The 22,396-nt window shown below is 38.4% G+C and overlaps 1 protein-coding gene across 1 annotated transcript; it reads left to right on the forward strand.

Moving 5' to 3' along the window:
- Positions 1–13,891: 13,891 nt before the first annotated feature.
- On the forward strand, positions 13,892–20,995 carry LOC107826968 (uncharacterized). The gene is made up of 4 exons (XM_016654012.2): positions 13,892–14,081; positions 15,159–15,275; positions 15,499–15,959; positions 20,548–20,995. Coding segments are annotated over exons 1-4 (783 nt in total). The 5' UTR covers positions 13,892–14,080; the 3' UTR covers positions 20,752–20,995.
- The last annotated feature ends 1,401 nt before the right edge of the window (positions 20,996–22,396 follow it).

Genomic DNA, 22,396 nt, shown 5'->3' on the forward strand with positions numbered 1-22,396 from the left:
TCGGGCACTACAAGTCGAATAAGATTAAGAATCCGATGGGGAATCGCCAATTGAAGATCTTGAAAGATGATTGACGGTAAAGGATAGGCCACATGCGCATGTTATGGCCATTAGAGTCGGTATCTGCATTTGATAGGTTTTATTTATAGTTTCTTTTGTTAAAGAGTCGTCTTTCCCTTGGTCTTTTTATTCTGTTCCTTTTTTATCTTTTTCCTTTCATAGAAAAATCCCCAATAGAGTCTGTCTGGTCAGAACAAGTGTGAATTGACTTCAAAATATGTCATCAGCTTTCCAATTATGCCAAATGAGATCTGACTAGTGCACCCAAATGGTATAGTCGTCAAGGAACAAGCGCGAGGCCAGTGTCAAAAAGATATCCCCAAAAGGGAGTTGACAAAAAGATTGACAAGTGTCAAGAGGGATACCATCGCCTTTACCAAAAGTTATAAACCTCAAGGCCAAGGCCCATGAACAAAGCAAGGAAAGCAGTGTGCATGATTTGGGGAAATTCATGCTAGACTAAAAGGTCGGGGAAATGCCAGTTTCCGAGCTATGCCACGAAAGAAGAGGGATATCCCCAGCAGGAAGGGATTATCCCCAGCACATAATATCATCCCCAACAAGTTGTGGAGCACAGAGCAAGGAAGAGAGAAAGGGAAAGTCATCCCAGTAGGAGTATCACAACCAACCACCGCGTTTTAAACTAACAAAATTTTGTTTGATTTGAAGCAGGTAACGGAAATGGCATTGATGCCAGAACTGCATGCCACAAGGGATATTATCAAACTGGGACAGAAAATTTTCCTTCCATTTAGAAATATTTTCTGGAAGTCAGGTACTCCCAGCTGATAACATTTTATCCCCCAGCAGGTAAGTAAATAATCCCCAGCAAGTGTTGAGGTAAGACATTTTCAAGCCTTAAGGATATTTTGGGTTCATCCGCCCTCGAATAGGATATTTTGGGTTCGTCCGCCCTCGAACAGGATATTTTGGGTTCGTCCGCCCTCGAACAGGATATTTTGGGTTCGTCCGCCCTCGAACAGGATATTTTGGGTTCGTCCGCCCTCGAACAGGATATTTTGGGTTCGTCCGCCCTCGAACAGGATATTTTGGGTTCATCCGCCCTCGAACAGGATATTTTGGGTTCTTCCACCCTCGAATAGGATATTTTGGGTTCATCCGCCCTCGAATAGGATATTTTGGGTTCATCCGCCCTCGAATAGGATATTTTGGGTTCATCCGCCCTCGAATAGGATATTTTGGGTTCATCCTCCCTCGAATAGGATATTTTGGGTTCATCCGCCCTCGAATAGGATATTTTGGGTTCATCCGCCCTCGAATAGGATATTTTGGGTTCATCCGCCCTCGAATAGGATATTTTGGGTTCATCCGCCCTCGAATAGGATATTTTGGGTTCATCCGCCCTCGAATAGGATTCTATTTTTAAAGTTGTTGTCCATGCCAGGCGCCCACCTGTATAACGAGAGGAATACTTTCAGTCTTTAAATTTCTTACCAGGCGCCCACCTGTATAACGAGAGGAATACATTTCAGTCTTTAAATTTCTTGACAGGCGCCCACCTGAATAACGAGAGGAATACTTTTGTCTGTGCATTTCATATTTTAGGCGCCCCCCTGTATAACAAGGGAATACATTTTGTGTCTTTACCATTAGGCGCCCACCTGTATAACAAGGGAATACATTCCACGTCTTTACCCATAGGAGATGCATTTCCTTCTAAGTTTGTTTTAGTTTCATCCATAGGAGATGCATTTCCTCCTAAGTTTGTTTTAGTTTTACTCATAAGAGATGCATTTCCTCCTAAGTTTGTTTTAGTTTCACCCATAGGAGATGCATTTCCTCCTAAGTTGGTTTTAGTTTCACCCATAGGAGATGCATTTCCTCCTAAGTTGGTTTTAGTTTCACCCATAGGAGATGCATTTCCTCCTAAGTTTGTTTCAGTTCTACCGATAGGAGACGCACTTCCTAAGTTCAGTTCTACCCATAGGAGACGCACTTCCTAAGTTCAGTTTTTACCACAGGAGACGCACTTCCTAAAAAGTTTCACCAATAGGAGACGCACATCCTAAGTTTATTTCACCCAATAGGAGACGCACTTCCTAAAAAGTTTCACCAATAGGAGACGCACATCCTAAGTAAGTTTCACCGATAGGAGACGCACTTCCTAAGTTAAGTTTTACCAATAGGAGACGCACTCCCTAGATCCATTGTACCAATAGGAGACGCACTTCCTAAGTTTAGTTTCACCAATAGGAGACGCACTTCCTAAAAAGTTTCACCAATAGGAGACGCACATCCTAAGTTAAGTTTCACCGATAGGAGACGCACTTCCTAAGTTAAGTTTTACCCATAGGAGATGCACTTCCTAAGAAGTTTCACCAATAGGAGACGCACTTCCTAAGGAGACGCACTTCCTAAGAATAATTTCACCAATAGGAGACGCACTTCCTAAGGAGACGCACATCCTAAGATAAGTTATTTCACCAGTAGGAGACGCACTTCCTAAGAATAGTTTCACCAATAGGAGACGCACTTCCTAAGTAAGTTTTACCCATAGGAGACGCACTTCCTAAGTTTATTGTACCCACAGGAGACGCACTTCCTAAGTTTATTGTACCCAATAGGAGACGCACTTCCTTAAAGTTTATTTTTACCCATAGGAGATGCATTTCCTCCTAAGTTTGGTTTAGTGTTACCCGTAGGAGATGCATTTCCTCCTAAGTTTAGTTTTACCCATAGGAGATGCATTTCCTCCTAAGTTTAGTTTTACCCATAGGAGAGGCATTTCCTCCTAAGTTAGTATTGAAGTTGGGAGCCCGCCCATATAACAGAGGCATATATTTCAGTCTTTACTTTCAAGTGTTGAAATTGGGAGCCCGCCCAGATAACAGAGGCATACATTCAGTCTTTATATTTCCAGAGTTGAAGTTGGGAGCCCGCCCAGATAACAGAGGCATACATTCAGTCTTTAATTTTCAAGTATTGAAGTTGGGAGCCCGCCCAGATAACAGAGGCATACATTCCAGTCTTTATTTTTAAGCATTGAAGTTGGGAGCCCGCCCAGATAACAGAGGCATACATTCAGTCTTTACTTTCAAGCATTGAAGTTGGGAGCCCGCCCATAATAACAGAGGCATACATTCAGTCTTTATGTTTCAAGCGTTGAAGTTGGGAGCCCGCCCAGATAACAGAGGCATACATTTCAGTCTTTAATTTTCAAGTGTTGAAGTTGGGAGCCCGCCCATACAACAGAGGCATACATTTCAAGATCAAGTCCAGAAGACAATAAAACAGAGGGTTACAACAAGAATCCCCAGCAGGAAACAATAAAATCCCCAGCACCGGGAAACAGAAGGTTGCAACAAGAGATCCCAGCACAAATTCAGGCGCCTGAGTCAAAAGGAAGAAAAGAGGCATCTTGAAAGAAGCAGCTGGTGAACATTAAATCATGCCCAACATAACAAGTCTGATGAAGAAAGTCGTACCCACCAGAGGAACCGCCAAAAAACTTAATGAAGAAAGCCATGTCCCCAGCGGACCGAGCAAAATGATATTCAGAAAAGTAAATGGCCAGTATCATTCCAAGTTCAAGGAAGAAAAGCACCGGAAGAAGCACAAGCCGACAAGAAAACAAGGCAACAAGAACAAATTTCAATCTAGCCTAGCTTCTTGTTTTATTTTAAGCACGGTGTAATAAGGAGATTAGTAAGCAGTGATAACAGCATGCAACAACAGTAACATTGCAGTCCCACGGTAGTCCCAGCTACCAAAACTTCCCGAACTACATTAACCTGATTCCCCTTTAGCCAGGGATATGTAGGAAACCTTTGAAGCAAAGGTTCGGTTAAATCTTTTTCAAAAAATGCTTCACACGGAGTACTCAGACGGGCAAAAATCGCTCGCTTTATCTTTGCACGAAAACCCTTCGTGTCTCCAGGCAAAGAGGGGCAGCTGTAAGCACATGATTTTTGCCCTATATGAGAAATACTCCCAAAAAATGCAAAATAAAATGATTTTCCTTGGTGTGCAATTTTGAGTACTTTTGTGATATTTTTAGATAATTATTTGTATTTGTCTGTGTTTGCTTATTTGTTAAATTAATAATAAATACAAAAATATGTCGCATTTTGCATGTAGGATTTAATTCTACAATTGTTAGTAATTAAATTAGTTTTACAAAAATTAAAAATTATAAAAATAGGCATCTTTTGCATTTTTAGCATTTAATGTCCAAAAGAACAATTTTATGCTTAATTATTACTTAATTGCGCGTTAATTGTTATTGGGAGTTAATTTGCGATTTTATAACTTAATTTAGTTCTTAATAATAATTTAAGTATTTTTATAATTTAGTTTTAGAAAATAAAAGAAGAAAAGATAACAAAAATACAAATAAAAATCGGATTGGGCCACTTCTTCAATTTTCAACCCCAGGCCCAAACAATTGTCCACGACCCAGTCCACTTCACACGGGTCGACCCGGTCCGCCCCATTAACCCATTAACCCAACACCCCCTTCATTCAAAAAACAAAACAAAAGAAAAAACAAAAAGAACAAAAAACCCTAAAAACCAAACTACCATCCGCCTCCCCCCTCCATCTTCTTCTTCCCCAAAAACTCAAACACCCCAACGTCCATGGCTGCTGCCATTCACCAGCCCCGTCAACCACCAACTCCCCCTTGCGTCGTCACTATCCCGTCGACCACTGCCCAAACCACCACAAAAACACCACCTCCTTCCTCCAGTACCACCCGCGAACCCTACTGCCCAAACTGCTAGCCCATCGACTTCTTCCTCCGTGAAACTCATCACTACTGTCGCAACCATTCCTCCATTGAAGCCGACGACCACAGCTGTTGCTGCTGCGTCGTCACTGCTCAAACGACCCTCCACAGCTGCTCAGTTCCGTCCAAATGACCACCGGAGCCCCGACGAGCAGCAGTTGTTGCTGCTGCGTCGTCACTGCTCCATCACCTTCTTCCACCGTTACACCCAGTCACTGCCATGGCCAAGCTCATCGTCGACCAGCTGCTCATGTTGCTGTGTCTTCTCCTTTGATGTCCTTAAGCCGAACAGATCCATCGAGCTGCTGCTACTGTTTCTCTTCCTCGCGCGAGCACCAAACATGCCCCCCAGCTGCTTCTGCCTTCCACTTCATCATCCAGTTTGCTATTGCGTCATCAACGTGTTCGTCGTCGTTTGGTTGAGCTTTGGTCGAGTGTCGCCGAAACAGTCCGTATGTATGATTGTTCGATTCTGTTAGTAGATTTTCGAGTTTTATTCTGTCCGCATTTTGTTTTGATATTTTCGAATCTAAAATCGGCGAATGTTTGTTTTGTTCATGTTTATGTTTAGATATTTGGATTTTGGTTTTGTTCATGTTCATGTGTTGTTTGTTAAATTAATTTTTCAGATTTCAAATGAAAGATTAATTAGCTATTTTTCATGTTTATTTCATGTTTGTATTGTTGTTTAAGTGAATATTTGTTAGTTTAATGTTTGTTAGATCCAAATTGAAATTTAATTGGTTATTTCTTCAATTTGTTTCATGTTGTTATGTATTTTCCAGAAATTAGTAATGTTGTTTGAACCATGTGAATCTGTCATGTTTTGTTGCTTAAAAATAGATTTAATTCATGTTCATCTTTGTTTGAAGTTCATGTTTAAATCCAGTGATTTAATGTGAGTTTGTGTTTGTTTTTGATTTGTTAATTTAATTTGAATCATGCATATTGTTGTTTGTATTATTGTCTCTTTGTTCATCCATTAATGGTCTAAATTAACCAGGATTGGTTCCCGATATGGTTGATTTATTTCCATTAATTTGGAGTTTGTGTTGTTCATCATGTTCATGTAAATTGTTGTTGAAGATTGTTGAGAAATTGGTCATCTTGACTATATTTTGGTTGAGTTATGATTAATTGATTGTTTAGAGCAGAGTGGTAATTTGGTAAATTGCATTGCATTCGGGGGTAGATTTGTAATTGCAATAAGGTCGGAGGGGTAGTTTGGTAATTGAACATTATTTTGATTCTTTATGTTAAGCATGGGGGACAAATATAATGGGGTAGGGTTTTTGAGGTATTTGTTTAATATAATGGGGGACAAGACAAAATATAATGGGGAGGAATCTTGTACTTTTTTAATATAGGCATGGGGGACAAATTATAATGGGGAGGAATCTTGTACTTTTTTAATATAGGCATGGGGGACAAATTATAATGGGGAGGAATCTTGTACTTTTTTAATATAGGCATGTGGGACAAATTGTAATGGGTTGGGAATGTGTTAGTTATTTAATGTAGGCATGGGGGACAAAATTTAAAATAAAGAAGACATTTAATAGTGGGCCAAAGCATGCCATTGGGGGAATAATTTTGGGGTTGAGAATTGAAGATTTGTCTTGCTATATATATAGGGTCATTTGACACATTTGAGGGAGAGGTTTTTAGGGACTAGAACTTGAACATTGAGAGAAAAAGGGTGGAGATTATTGAGAGATTTTTTTACACTTGAGAGTTGACATACTTTTATACTTAAGAGAGTTTGTGATAGTAAAAGAGAAAGACAATTTGAACTTTTACTCGAACAATTCTGTTTGCTTTTCTTCGAGTGTTATTCAAAAGTCAGAAACTACTGCATCTCGTATCTTTTCTCTCTTCTGCTTTGACTGCGATTGTACTTTTGCACTGCTGAGTTTTCAATCTGTTACTGGGTCATTCTACTGGTTGTTACTGGTTTTGCGGTGTTGCTGAACCTGCTGTTGCCGCGTTATTACTGTTGTTGACTCCTACTTCTTTTGTTCCTGTACTGCTGTTTCCAGGTACACATTTGTACACTCTTGGCTTGAAGCGAAAAATGAAATATTAATCAGGCTCCTGTTCCTGTTGAATTCTTTTGTTTGGATCTGTGTTTCAATATTAAATTTCCTTTCTTTGTATAAAATGTAGTCGATTAATTAATGAGTAATGAAGTTGCATATGTATGATTTCTTCATCTAATAATGCTAGTTTAAATTATTTGAAGAATAGTTAATCTGCTTTGATATTATTGTGTATCCCTATCATGTTCTAGCATTAGTAAATAATAGAATATAAAAATGAAAGTCGTTTTTCTTCGTACAAACTCGATCGCAATTTTCCAATCGCATTAGCCGTAAACTAATAACTAATAAGTTACGTTTTCAGCATGTAAATAATTAAGAGATTTTCTTTTATTTTAGAGACGAACTTAATAGAAAATATAGTCACTATAGGTTTATCTTTTAAAATAAAAATGAGACGAGCCTCGTCAAATAAATCACAAACCGCCGGGGCCCTCAATAAAATACATAACCATTGATTAAACCTTGGATTTGGCCGTTTAATGAACCTTCACGGCCTCTTCCTAAAATAACAATACGTTAGACTCTTTAGGAGGCGCCTTAATAAATCTTACCTTCTTAAACTCGGGTGCACATTTATGTGACCCAAATCCAATTCTCAACGGAGTCGAAATGTGTTTCTAATCACGGGTACATTGATTATGACGTGGTTTGAGATGCGTGTCCATGACGTTGCAAATTCCCTTTAAAAAAAAATAAGAATGAGATGAGCCTCGCCAAATAAAAATACAAAATTGCGGGGCCCTCAGTAAATATTTGCTTTCAAATTGCTTAGATTTCAGGATGGACCGTTTAGCAAAATTCCACGGTCCTACCCAAAATAAATACGCTAGTCGCTTTAGGCGCGCCTTTAATAAGTTAATTTCCTTAAACTCGGGTGCACATTGATGTGACCCAAATCCAAATCTCAACGGAGTCAAAGTGTGTCGACGACCACGGGTACATTGATTGTAACGTGGTTCGAGATACATTTTCACAACGTTGCAATTCTTGACAAAAATAACAGTAAATGTTAAAAGCGGTTAAAAGTTAAAATTCGCACATAGGTTCATATTCGTATAAAATCAGATAATCAAGCCAAATATAACAGTTGAGCGACCGTGCTAGAACCACGGAACTCGGGAATGCCTAACACCTTCTCCCGGGTTAACAGAATTCCTTATCCGGATTTCTGGTACGCAGACTATAATATAGAGTCATTCTTTTCCTCGATTCGGGATTAAAATTGGTGACTTGGGACACCCTAAAACCTCCCAAGTGGCGACTCTGAAATAAATAAACAAATCCCGTTTCGATTGTCCTTTAATTGGAAAAAACTCCCTTGCACCCCCGCGGGTGCGTAAAAAGGAGGTGTGACAAAGACTGCTCTGGCGACTCTGCTGATTCCAGTCATCATCATCTCTCAAGTCAGCTACTTTCTGCAGTTCTTCATTGATTGGAAAATTTAGAGGTACAACATGATACAATGCTACTAATCCAGTCCAATTCTCATGCCAAACATTTGTTAATCCCCTATTGATTTCCCATAGAATTTCATGCTCCACTTTTTCCCTTGCCTCCAACATTTTTCTCCATACATGTGATCCTTCTCTAAATTGCACTACTGTAGGCAGCTCCTTCTTGCAATATTTATTCCACATGAAGTTGGACCATAAGGATTTAAAAGTCCTGAACTTCCACCATAACTTGGCAAAGAATGCCTTGGAAATATCAAATTGAGATCTAAATTCCACGCACCTTCCTCTTTAGGAAGACATAGTTTTTTCCACTTAGTCTAATGTCTACTTCTTCCTTCCTCTTTGTTACTCCAGAAAAACCTAGCAAAGGCCTTGTGCAAATGCTCCACTACATTATCAGGAGGATCCAAAACTGATAGTATGTGATTAGGCATGCTTTTAAGTACACTCGTGATGAGTGTTGTCTTGCCACCATAAGATTACAGTTTCCTTTTCCAGAAATGCAGCTTTGCTTTCACCTTCTTAATGACATCATTATAGTAATCCTTTTTCCTTCTTGTGTAGAAAATAGGGTAGCCTAGGTAAGTAAATTGAAACTCACCTTTTTGAAATCCAGTAATTGCACCTACAGAAGAGAAGAGTGATCATTCCATATTAGCATGCATGTAATATGAGCTCTTGGACTTGTTAATTAGATGACCAGAAGTCTCCCCATACTGTGTGAGAACCTCAACCACCTTCCCTAAAGAATAAGGATCAATAGAAGTAAATATGATTGTATCATCAATATAAGTCAAGTGATTCAAAGGGTCAAGTCTTCTTTGGAATACCATAACCTTTATACCCTTTGTCTTCAAACAACTTATTCAAAGATCTTGATAACACCTCAGCTGAAAGAATGATATGCTGGAGACAAGGTATCACCTTTTTTAACCCCTCTTATAAACTTAAAGAAACTTGATGCTTGGCCATTAATAAGTACTGAATACCAATTATTTGAAAGCAGATTCCATAGCATGTTGATGAAGTGCTCAACAAATCCCATCTTCCTCAATACATGTAGCACGTACTTCTAGGATACCCTATTATAAGCCTTAGCCATATCAAGCTTTATCACCACATTTGCAAGCTTCCCCTTAACCTTATATCATTGACAATCTCTTGTGTAAGCAAGATATTCTCAAAGACACTTCTTCCTTTAACAAATCCAGATTGATTGGACGAGATCAAAGATGGTAAAATCTTCTCCAATCTATCATGCATCACCCTAGAGATCACCTTGTTTTTGAAATTTCTTAGACTTACAGGTCTTACATTTGAGAATGTATGAACCAAAGGCTTCTTAGGCAGTATAACTAGGTTAGTGTGAGTTACTGATTTAGGTAAAAAAGCACCACTATAGAAGACCTACAATATATTGAAGATGTCCTCAACTACTATGTCCCAACACTCTTGATAAATGACACCAGTGAAACCATCAGGTCCACTTGCACTATCACCACTCAAAGAAAAGATTGCTCCCTTAACCTTCTCTATAATTGGCATCCTAACTCCAAGTTTTGATCCACTGTAACAATAGAAGGAATGTTATTCAGAAGTTCAAAGTTAGTAGAATCACCCTCATGAGTAATTCTTTTTGAAGGAAGTCTAATGTTGCATTAGCCAATAACTCCTGTGATTCAATCCACAATCCATCTCCATTTTAAATTCTTTTGAGCTATAGTTTCTACCTCTTTCCATTCACATGGTTATGAAATAATCTTGTATTTCTGCCTCCTTCTGAAAACCATGTCATGCTTGCCTTTTGTTCCTTGTATTGCTCCTCAATGCTCAAATATTTCTTGAATTCAGCCTGTCTTTTGAAGTACAATTTTGTTATAAATGGTTGGCTCCTCCTCAAACAGTATCTCCTTGACTCTTACAATATCTTCTCTTATTGCAAGCTGCTTAAATATATCCCCAAAAGTCAACTTGCTCTATTTGGATAAAGCTATCTTCACTCTCTTCAACTTCTGCTTGAACGTTAAGAATAGATCTCCAATGAAGTATGTCATCCAATTTTGCCTAATAACATCCTTGAACGTCTCATGCGTTGCCCAAAAATTAAGAAATCTGAATGGCTTCACAAACTGTGTTGCATTCTTTCCATAACTCATCAATAAAGGTGCATGATCTGAGCCTGTTCTTATAAGATGTTCTACCTCAATGCTAGAAAAGAGAGTTTGGAAAGGCAAATTGATAAATATCCCATCCAACCTCTTGAATATACACTCAGCATTAGGTCTCCCATTCCACCATGTGAAATGACTTCCTTTGTATCCTAGATCAAACAATCCACGTGAATTCATACAAATGCAAAGTCCTCATATTCTGGAAGATATACCGGTAGACCTCTTATGTTTTCTTCTTCACTTAGAACAAAATTGAAGTCTCCACCAACTACCCAAGGTAACTCCATGTCACTAGCCAGGTAATACAAATTATCCCACAATTTCAGTCTTTCAAGAGAAGAACATTTAGCATATACAAAAGTCATCATAATATGATACCAATGCCTTGATGATAAACCTTTATAGTCACCTATTTTTCAATATCAATCAACAATTCTCACTCCACAACACTATCCAAGAACAGCCAGATTTTACCATTTATGTTTGCAAATGCAGTATCTATTCCTAGTCTTCTCATGTGCCTCTAAATGTGTCTGGAATTTTGGAATGGTTCCATGAGTGCTACAATGAAAAAACCATACTCTCTTGGCATATTAATCACCCTCTGAAAGTCCTGCTGAGTTTTGATAGATCTTATATTCCAAATCAAGGTTTTAATCATCATTTGGTAATTGAGCTACCCTCTTTGGCAAAATTCTTTTATGTTGCAATGGTTCTTTATTCTGTGCTTGTTTCTTCCCCTTCTTACCACTCTTCTCATTAACTCTAGGTGATAGGTCAGCCTCCCTTGCCACATCTTTAAAATTGCCTGTCAATGATTCATCATCACCATCATATTCAAATTTCCTTTGCTCTACAATTGCATTCTGAATGTCAATAGGAGTCACATTGTGTGTAATGATATAATGAAGTATTTGTTAGGTGATTTCAAAGGTACATTGAATTGGATCTGCATTGGTGGCCTAGTACCTGAAGCACATGCCAAAGGCATTGCTTCAATAGCTCCATAGTTTTTAAGGACTATAGATTGCTCAATTTCATCACGTGCCCTCATTTTTTCATCCTTTGACAATTCATAATTCTTCTCCATTACCCCCAAATTCTCCTGCATCACCCTGAATTGAAGCTCATATACAAAACCCAAGTTATGGTTTACTGTAGCTAAAAATGCTGGAATTACTGTTCCATTGAGATTAGATGCCTTCCCATCAGCTGTCTCCTGTTCTAACCTCACTATATCATGTAGTACCTTATCATGAACATTCCCAACCTGAACACCACCTGAAACTTCTATCGGATCACCTTCAACAATAGCCAAAACCTCAATAGCTCCACTAAGGTTTACTGTTGTATTGACATGCTTCTTAGGTGGAGCTTCAATAGATGAATCACTAGTTCTTCTAGCTTCCTTAGATGATCCTTTATCAAATTCAGTTGGTGAAATTGGTTGCTGCTTGTTTGAACTCAAGCTACCATCAACCCTAGTTTTTAGAACTCTAGGGTTTACTGTAGCACTAGAGTTACTTGTGTCTGCTATTTGCTTTTGGCTCTTGTCCTTTGTTTTTTTGCCTACTGTAGTAATTGTTGTATCTATGTGAGACTGCATATTATCAACTTCATCACTCCATAAATACTTCCCAGAATTAACTTCAATATTTGCCTCCTTTTGCCCAGAATCCCCATAAGTTTGAGAAGGAATCTCATGACAACAGTGGTTGACTGTGACATTGAGCTCCCTAAGTTCTTTCTTTTTAGTACCAAATCACCTATACACTCATTCAATAGTATATTCCTTCCTAGTAGCCTCCTCAATCCTTGCAGCAGTAGGATTAGGAGAACTAGCCTTAGCCGCATTTTTGCCCTCATTCTTTCTTGGACTAGTTATCCCAAGTAGTGAATGATTCATGTTTTTCTCCTTATTAATCTCATCCTTCTTCTTAATTTCAACATTCAAGACAGCTTCCTTCTTAGTATGTTTGACTTCTTCTTCTCCTTGTTTTAGTAAAGAAGCAATAGAAACATTATTAATTATATTCTCCTTAGGGTTAGGATTGGACATTTGTGGCTTCATTGTTTTGTTCTCGAACTCCCTCGAGACCTCAGCGTCTTTGCCATCAGTGATCGTTAGTGTTTCCTTCTCCTCTTCTTGCACATTCAATGCATTAAAAGAGTTCTTTGTAACCACAATATCTTCCTTGTTCTTTCCCTTACCCTTGACACCTTCCTTATCATTTGCACCATCAATAATATGACTTCGTTGATCCATTTGATACTTGTTTTGTCTTCTTTGCATCCACTCCTATTTTGCATTGTTAGGATGTGCCTTTCCTAATACCTTACCACTTGATGGGACTTTTGTAGTACCAGTAGCATTTCCCACTATCTTCTTTGCCTCCTTTCCTTTACATTGATCCTCAAGGACTTCATCAAATTTCTTGTGTAATTCAGGATGAATTACCTAGCAATCCACCTCATTGTGACCTTGTTTCTTATAAGTTTTACAATACTTAGGCATATAATCATACATGATTTTTATCCACTTTGATTCTTTTGGCCCAGTATCAACCTCTTCTTCCATAACTTTTATTCTTTGAGGGAATTTAGCTAACAAATTCACCTCGACTTTAACCTTTACACAACTAGGTCTAGTAACATTTTGAGTAACTAAATCAACATGTAGAGGCCTCCCTACTGCACTAGCCAAGGAAAACACAAATTTCTTACCAAAAACGTTTGGAGGCAGCTCGGGAAAGCTAATCCACGCTATTGCAATAGGTGTTTCTTCATCAGGAGTCCACCAAGGGTTCCACTCCGTACACCTCATCTGCCACATCTTCCCTTGAGCTTTCAAGTAGAAAGCAGGCTTTGATAACAAGTGAACATATTCTTCAAGCAAGGAGAGCTTGATCAATACATGATTGTCTTCAATAAGACCTACTAAACACGCACATTTCAATTCACATTGGATTGGAATTGCCTTACGAAGCTCATTTATCACTGGTTTGCCATATGAAAATTTACCAAGAACTGCCAGTGTCAATCATTGTTGAATGATAGATTGTTTTACTTCTACCTTTTTTTTATTCCCTCCCTCCGAGAGTTACCCACTTTGCTCTTGGGGTGACCCGAACTCACAACCTATTGGTTGGACGTGAAGGGTGCTCCCCACTTGAGCAACCCAATCTTGTCATTTGTGGGTCAATTGGGTTTATTGCACATGTTTTTTTTTATGTCAAATTAATAATCTTTATTCTGCATGTCAAGGATATAAAATAAAAAGACAATCTTTGAAGGGTCATTTCATAAATTTGAACCATTGTCATAATTTAGTCCTATCATTGAGGTGTTAAATTCCATGTAATGGAAAACTAAAAGCAAAATAAGTATTTGTTTCAGTTTTTAACTTTACGTGGTGTTTGCAAAAATTCTGCAAAAATTCGGAGAATACACTTCCCCCTTTTTCAGCGCACACAACTTGCTCGACTCTCTAACCAGAAGCAGCACATTTATCAGTGACAATTGGATTTTCGATCCGTATATTGTACTAGTAAGTAGCCGCATTTCTTGTTAAAGCACATTTCCATTATTTTATTTTGGTGAATTGCTAAATTCATAGTAGTAAATAACTAATTTAAACCAAGAATTTGAAGGAATAATCTAGAGGAGTTAATACTTAATAGTGTTTCGTTGGTTGTAAGGTCTGCTTATATATTTGCGACGATAAAATTCTGGTCGTTGGTGAGATTTTGTGTTATGTAGGACTGGTTGGTACATAATTTGGAAAGTGGATACAGGAAAAATGATGTGGCTGAAACAAGAACTTCTTGTTCTTTCTGAATTGGCACAGCATAGATCACTATTACGAATTGATTGAATTAGGCTCAGAGATTTAGGGATTAAAGTTTCAAGTTTTCAGAACCCATTAATCATTTTTTTGATGACCGAGAAATCCATCTGGCGCCAACCTAGGACCAACCGTCACCTTTAAAACTCGAGGATAGTGGGCGCGCCTAATACACTCTTCAGGAACTCACCTGAAATACTGTGGCAGGAGCAGTGCTCGAGCTGTACAGCAATGGAGAATGTAGAACAGAGAAGGAATTAGAGAGGAAGGGAGAGAGTTTTATTCATATCAGTCATGAAATGTACAATTGAAGAATCAATGAAATACAGCTGATCCCTATTTACATTTTCAGTTCTAAGTTCTAACTTCTTCTTAACAGCTAATAACTTGCCGATGTGGCTAACTACTTCAACTAACTGAACTGCTGCTCCAACTAACCGAGTTGCCTATTGAGTCTCAAATGCTTGTAACACTTCCCCTTTACCCTTCTCTACTTAAATACCATACTTAGTTCGCATGGCGCAGGGCTCGAACCTGTGCCTAAGTCAAAAGTGTCTCAACCTTTTACCACTTGAACTAAGCCCTGGGGGCCACCCCCTTAATCAAATTTACGGAGAAAAAAAAAGAAGAGTTTTTTTCCTTTCTCTCACTTTCTTTTCTTTAAAATGATTTAATGTTATTGTTTATAAAAGTTGTGCTATTTTACCTGGCCACGGATAGTGTCTCATTTGCTTCACAAACTTATTCTGCTCTCTGTACTTTGCCCTCGTGTTATGGCAGTGGATGAAAACAATAATGCAACAGATGATGCGGAGATGGTTGAGAGTTCAAGTGGAAAGGAGTTGACCACAAATGGTGTTGAAGCTGAAGGGCGTTTGAATATGGAACATTACGTCGGTATGGAATTTGAAGCATATCCCCTTAACCAAATTTGCAGAAAAAGAAAAAAGAAGAGCTTTTCCCTTTTTCTTTCTTCTGCCACTTCCATTTCTGCAATGCAAATACAGATCTTGAAACGACGATCTATTAAAGTTGTGCTATTGTAGGTAGCAACGGATAGTGTCTGATATTGGTTTCACGATCTTTTTCTGTTTCTGTATTTTCTCTTGTGTCATGGCAGTGAATGAAAACAATACTACAGCAGATGATGGGGAGATGGTAGAGAGTTCTAGTGGGAAGGAGTTGACCAGAAATGGTGTTGAAGCTGAAGGGCGTCCGAATTTGGAACCTTATGTGGGTATGGAATTTGAATCAGAAGAAGCTGCTAAAGCATACTATAGCACATATGCGACACATTTGGGGTTTGTCATGAGAGTAGATGCATTTCGTCGATCTATGCGTAATGGGGAGTTGGTGTGGCGCCGGCTTGTGTGTAATAAAGAGGGTTTCAGTAAAAGTAGACAAAATCAGAACGGAAAAAGGAAGTGCAGAGCAATTAGGGAAGGATGTAAGGCAATGATAATAGTGAAGAAAGAACAATCTGGAAAATGGGTTGTTGCTAAATTAGTGAAGGAGCACAGTCATCCACTGGTTGTTAAACCTGCTAATACCCGCATAGGTTCAATCTTGTGTCAAACACCGGTAAGTACTTCAAACTAATTGATGAAATTTGCAATCAGGTTGTTGACATATATAAAGAAAATTCTCTCTACACAGCTACTTCTCAAGTTCTCTACAGTCTACACACTGTTTTGTGTGAAATGCATTTCTCTTTATTGCCATCATTCCTTTCTCTTTTTCCCACATTTATTAGAACAGAAGTCAACGGTTTACTTTACCGGTTGAGACTTAAGTTGACAACTTCTACTTTCTTGTTCCGCTTTGTTGCTAAAACATAATCACCCTTTCCACGTCTTCCCGTCTTTGAGTTCTTACCTGATGGCAATAATGATCCTCATCTACAAATATTTTGTTCACTGCAATTTAGGATGCCTGTTAGTGTGGCATGACTTTCTCCATGGAAAATAAGCTAGTTCTTGCAATGCATTTATTGTTACCCCTCCCTTACTAGATTTCATATTTGCACTAAATTATTGAAGCTATTCAAAGCATGTCTTGTTGGATTCTGTTCGGCAATACTTCTAGCTTTAGGAATTTACAGAAACTTCTAGTCCAAAATGTTTATCCTGCAATCAGCTTCCTTGCAATGGAGCACAAAGGGCTTGTTAGTGAAGGAGATATTGCTCTGTTGCAATGACATTGTGAAATCTTTTCTCTTATCATATAATAAAAGGCTAAACTACAGGAGAACCAAAAATTTGTTACTGTTTAAAGTCAAACAGAATAGATGTCTATTACCGGTCATGTGATCTAAGATTTCTGAATCAAGAACCAGAGCCAAGGGAAGAAGAATGCATGAGAGACTCAACTCTTATGATCGATTGACCGCTTAGACAATAGGATCTGCGGTGTTCTCGAGGTAGCAAATACACACTTCACGAACTTTGTTGGAAAGTTTTTGGGTGAACAAGGTAATTGTCGGAAAGTTTTTGGGTGAACAAGGTAATTTGAGCTTTGCTGTTTTCTTCCTTTGGCTCTGGATTCTTGGTTCAAAAGTTCAGATCACATTACTCTCCAAATATAAGATTCACAAGAACTAAGAAACTTCTTCAGATCTCTTGTACAAGGAGCCCGCTAACTCTTTTCTATTGTTCAATATGATATCCGCGCTTACACAATCCCCAGACTTACATGGCTTCCACCTAAGACAAGACTGGCCTCCCAACCAAACATTTCTTTTTCTATTTCCAAAAAGTCTTTCAATTCTGTCTGTTTTTGGTGACTGCTAGATCGGCACCACATCTCTTTAGTGTCTATCTTTGTTTGTCCTCCCTCATTCCACCCGATTCTGTTATTAGTCCTCAAGACGAACACAACGGTGAAGATCCCCTCTCGAAGTCCTTCGCACATCAGGCTTGAAGTCTCAGCTCCAGTAGTCTGTCTGTCCCATGCACCATCAAGTCTCAAGGACTCTGATATCAGTCCATGTCAGCTGACATGTTAAGTCAATATTCTGCATCTGTCTATTCATTTGTCAACTAGGGTATTTCAGTTGCAGTACTGTTAGTCAAACAAAGGGTGGTCTACTTAACTGGCACTATATGTCTGCTTGACTAGGTAATGTTCCTTTCGTTCAGTGGAGGATGATACATTTGACTAATGTACATTCTGGGCCCAACATTTGCAACAAGTATGACCACGTAACACCTGTGTTTAGAAATTGTCTTTAGCTTGGACTCATGTCCTACCTGGATCCTCACAGGGCCTTATCAACATAGATTATAACCTTGCTTTCAGCCAGTATCTGAGCGCAAATTCCCTTTCCTTTCTGTTGATATAGGCTCAGATAGCTATTGGTTGGACCATAGACAGTGGCAGGAAATATGTGAACGTGAACCCAATCCATGAGGATCAATCACAAATACTTTCTTTATCTTAGATCTGATATGTGGCTATCATTTGAGGTTCTGAGGGTAGTGCATAAATCATTGGTGACTAAGTGATCCACTCTCAAATTGTAAGCTTGATTGATATCTCTTATAATTTGACTAATTTTTCTTTTGAAAATGTAATGAAAATTTAATTAAAGAATAGCATCCAAAGAGTGCAATGATGAGTAGTATCTACTTCCCGTACATTTTCATTTTCTCACTGAAAGGCTAAAAGACATAAACATATGTGCTTTAAGTTATTCTCCTTTTTGTCTTCATAGTATCTCTGATTTCTTGTATTCCATATAGTCCACTATATTGCGGCTGGTCTGGTGTTCCACAATTTTTAGTCTCCCTTCATTAGTCCTCTTCAACTCCGACAATGCAGCAGGTCTTTAGGAGATTCTGGCTCGCACCATTGAACTTAAAGCAAATTCAAGAGCATGTATCAGATCTGGTTTGTGATTCTGCAATGGATGAATGAGTGTTTTGAGTCTTCATAATCTTCATCTCACATTATACATCTGTTGCAAATAGTTATATCTCTTTGTAGATTGTGTTGAGTCAAGCAAGCCTCTCTGGCCACTACCCATGAAAAACATTCTACTTTGTAAGGTGCTTATTTCTCCATATTGATTTCCATGGCCATACTTCTTGTTGTCTATTTTGGGACAAAACTTGATATCCAGACTTCATTGAGAAAAGGCCATACCGTTGTTCCTTTCAACTATCCTATCTGGAATTAACTGTTGTACTTGAAAACTTTCTATCATCTGCAAAAAAAAACTACTCATTTCCTCCATTTCTAAATCATTACACCTTCTCAAGGAACAGACAAGAGGGGTTGTTCTGATGGTAAGCAACCTCCACTTCCAACCAAGAGGTTGTGAGTTCGAGTCTACCCAAGAGCAAGGTGGGAAGTTCTTGGAGGGAAGGATGCCGAGGGTCTATTTGGAAACAGCCTCTCTACTCCAGGGTAGGGGTAAGGTCTGCGTACACACTACCCTCCCCAGACCCCACTAAGTGGGATTATACTGGGTTGTTGTTGTTGTTGTTGTTGTTGTTGTTGTACACCTTCTCAAGGAAATGTTTCATCCTTGGGTAGACCACTAATCTTCTACAGTCGCATTGTGATTATTTACTATGTTGAAAATGGTAGGGAACTGATTTTTGAGGCGCTATGTCCTAATTGTCTTTCTTTCAAAAATAAAGTTTTTCTACCATTGTCTACCTTGATGTACATGTGTTCTGAGAATATATTCCATAAGTTTCTCATTTTTTCCAATTCCCAGCTCCATATGAGTCCCTCGATGTTATTGTTATCCAAGAATTTTTTATCTTGTACTTCTCAGTTCTCTCTAATCATTTGCCTGCACTCATTGCAAAATTTCCATTACCACTTCATAAGAAGACTATTGTTGTGTACCCTTAGATTCTAGACTTCCAAGCCACCTTTCTTCTTGCCGATGTCACACTCCCACTTAACCAGATCGAAAGACTTTTTATCGTTGTTTCGTTGCCACAAAAAATCCCTCCTTAAGTTATCGATTCTCTTCTCCACCTTGTTTGGTAGAGGAAAGAGCAACATAGTATAAGTCGTTAGTGCGTGCAGAAACTATCAATTAGAACCAACCCTCTCCCAAGATAAGTATGGTCTTTTCTAATTTGCTTGTTTCTTTTCACACTTTTCAATCACCCCTTCCCAAATATTGTATTCTATGTGAATGGCATCCAAAGGCATACCTGAATATTTAGTTGGCAATTGGCCCACATTGCGTTCGTATGAATTGGCCGACTCTTAATGTTGGGCACCTTGTTTACTGAAAGAATCCGACTCTTGGCATAATTTATGTGAAGACCTGATATTGCTTCAAAGAGCAATAAAAATGTCTTCAAATATAGTATTTCTTCTTCGCTTGAGTATTTTTAATTTACACTTATCTTTACACTAGTATTCAAATTCCAAACCAACTAAAAACACCCCTAGCAGACATCAGACCTAATGTTGGTGTTCCGACATGACTAAGTTGTAATCTCTCAACTAGTGGCTATCACTCACGTGGCTCCTTTGCTTCTATTTGTTCTTTCCTTAGTCCACATTGATTCTGATATTTTTCCATAGCTTTTCGAAAATGCTGGTATATAAGATTATCCTACTTAATGCACTTTAAAAAAGCAGAATTTCGTGGCAAAATCGCTGAACCCTTTTGGGCTGGTAGGCTAAAGGCTTGGCTTTGTATAAACGCTCTGTCTTCCTTATTTATACTGTAAAAGTCACACAACTGGAATAATTTAATACTGATATCTGCATATTGTGCGTGTATGGTTTTCCACGTGTGGTAACTGCTCTCATTGGAATAATGAATGCATATGGTCAGCTGGTGCCAGAGGGGCTCTTTCGTTGCGTGAATAGAGCATTAGTTGGTTATACATTTAGTTAGCAGAATGTAAATTGAACCCAAACAAAAAAGGAATGTGTGCAGTACTACAGTCATAGAAACCCCATGGAGACATGAATTGCAATTAAAATGGCAAAGGTTTGTTGCAAATTTTTCCTAAGATTTCCATTAGTGATTTATCACTGCTAAGTTCTTCTAAGATCCCATTAGTGCTTTGTCATTGCTTCCCCCTCTCCTCCGCTCTTTCTTATTAGGCGATATCATCTTCTTTAGAAGAAAAAACAGTTTGATTGTGTAATGTGCCTGTGCTGTTCTTGATATTCGGTGGACCAATTTCAGGATGATAAAGATGTCAAGATCCGGGAATTAACAGCAGAGTTACAGAAGGAGCGTAAAAGATCTGCTGTTTTGCAAGAGCAGCTAGATATGGTTTTGAAAGATATGGAGGATCACTCAGATCAACTGTCAAAGAACATTAATGACATTGTTAAAAGTGTGAACGAATTGGAATCAAGAAAAATTGTCTCTCCAAATGGAGGATAGCTTCTGTTTCCTTTCTTTCCATTTTTTTTTTGGGAAATAGTAACATGGGCCGGTAAATCATTTGAAAGTCTAAGTTAAATTTTTGTACTATTTTAATCCAAAACGAAATCCTTGTACTTCTACTTAGTTGTTGTAAAGTTCCCTCTGTCATTTACTATTAAGAGGGTGTAAAGTTCAAGGACATATTGGCATTCAAGGGTTTAGTATAGAGGTCAATAAAGTTGGAGATAAGTTTTTTTTTTCATTTTTTGAGTATTTTTTTTATTCCCTCCCTCCAGAAGCTCCCCACCTTGCTTTTGGGGTGACTCAAACTCACAACCTATTGGTTGGAACTGGAAGATGCTCACCACTTGAGCAACCTACTGTTGTTGAGATAAGGGTTCAAATGGACAAAAATGTCAGGTGATTCTTCCCATCGCTTGTTTTGGCGAAGTTACTTGCACTTGTGCTTGGTGGGAGATTGCATATAAGCTAGCCAAAACATCATAATTATATTTTAAAAAAAAGTTCAAAGGGGAATTTTGTACTTGCCTCAAGCTAGTAAAGTGGTGTGTTTTCCTTAATTCTCTTTGTTTTTGCACCTAATAGGGCTATTATCTGTTAAAAAATTGAAGGGAGAAATTCAAAAATAGCCAGATTGATAAGTGGTCATTCAAAAATAGCCACAGTTTTAAAAGTAATTGAAATTTAGCCACTTTTCATATAAAGATAAATCTGAACGAAAACACTGTTCAAAATCCGGAAAAATACTCCAGCATAATATACTGGAGTTCCAATATAATATACCGGTCCACCATAATATACTGGAGCCGGCAAAGTATACCGGTCCAGCATAATATGCGGGTAGTTCATACACAGGTGCACCGAACTCCAGTGTATTATGCTGGATCGGTCTCTGTTGCAGCAAAATAGTGGCTATTTTTCATGACTTGGCAAATGCTGGCTATTTTTGAATGATCAGTCCGAAAATTGGCTAGCCCGTGCTATTTTAACAAAATTGAAGCTAGCGGGAGAAGTTCAAGAATGGAAAAATGAAAAGGCTTGTCAAGATTCCCCACACGTCCCACCTCATTTACTGGATCTTTTTCTTCTTTTTTCTTTTAGACTTAAATAAATGTTCGTGAGTGGAAACTAGAGATTATAGTCATTTAGGCGCAAAGTTGGTGCTCACATTTATGATCACAGAATTAGGTATAATTTTGTTCAGCCATGATTGTCTTGCAAGATAACACGTTTTCAATAAGTTGCCAATGCGTTAAATATTTATAATAATTAGTTGATATATTTATAAAAGAAATGATTTATGTCCAAGGTGACAAAAACCACTTTCTCCCGTTTCATGATATGTTTGGTACTGAAAATCTCCATGACAATAAGATAACCAGATACTCCAAAACATTTGGATTTTGGAAATATTTTCAGTCATACCACACTCTTTATCATTCATTATTCTGTCAGTATCTGTCTCAACAGTCAACAGTAATACGTGGTCCATGTGCTAGTGATCAAAACTAAGTGCTGCAGCTTGGTGATCCATTGCTGGAAGAAGATATGTGCTGCAGTTCACGCGCACGACTAAAACCCGCTGAGCAGTTATCTATATTGGGATGCAAATAGCCACAACTGTGGACTTTGTCACTATTTC

The sequence above is a fragment of the Nicotiana tabacum genome, chromosome 22 (genome assembly GCF_000715075.1).
Source record: "Nicotiana tabacum cultivar K326 chromosome 22, ASM71507v2, whole genome shotgun sequence".
NCBI classification, from domain to species: Eukaryota; Viridiplantae; Streptophyta; class Magnoliopsida; order Solanales; family Solanaceae; genus Nicotiana; species Nicotiana tabacum.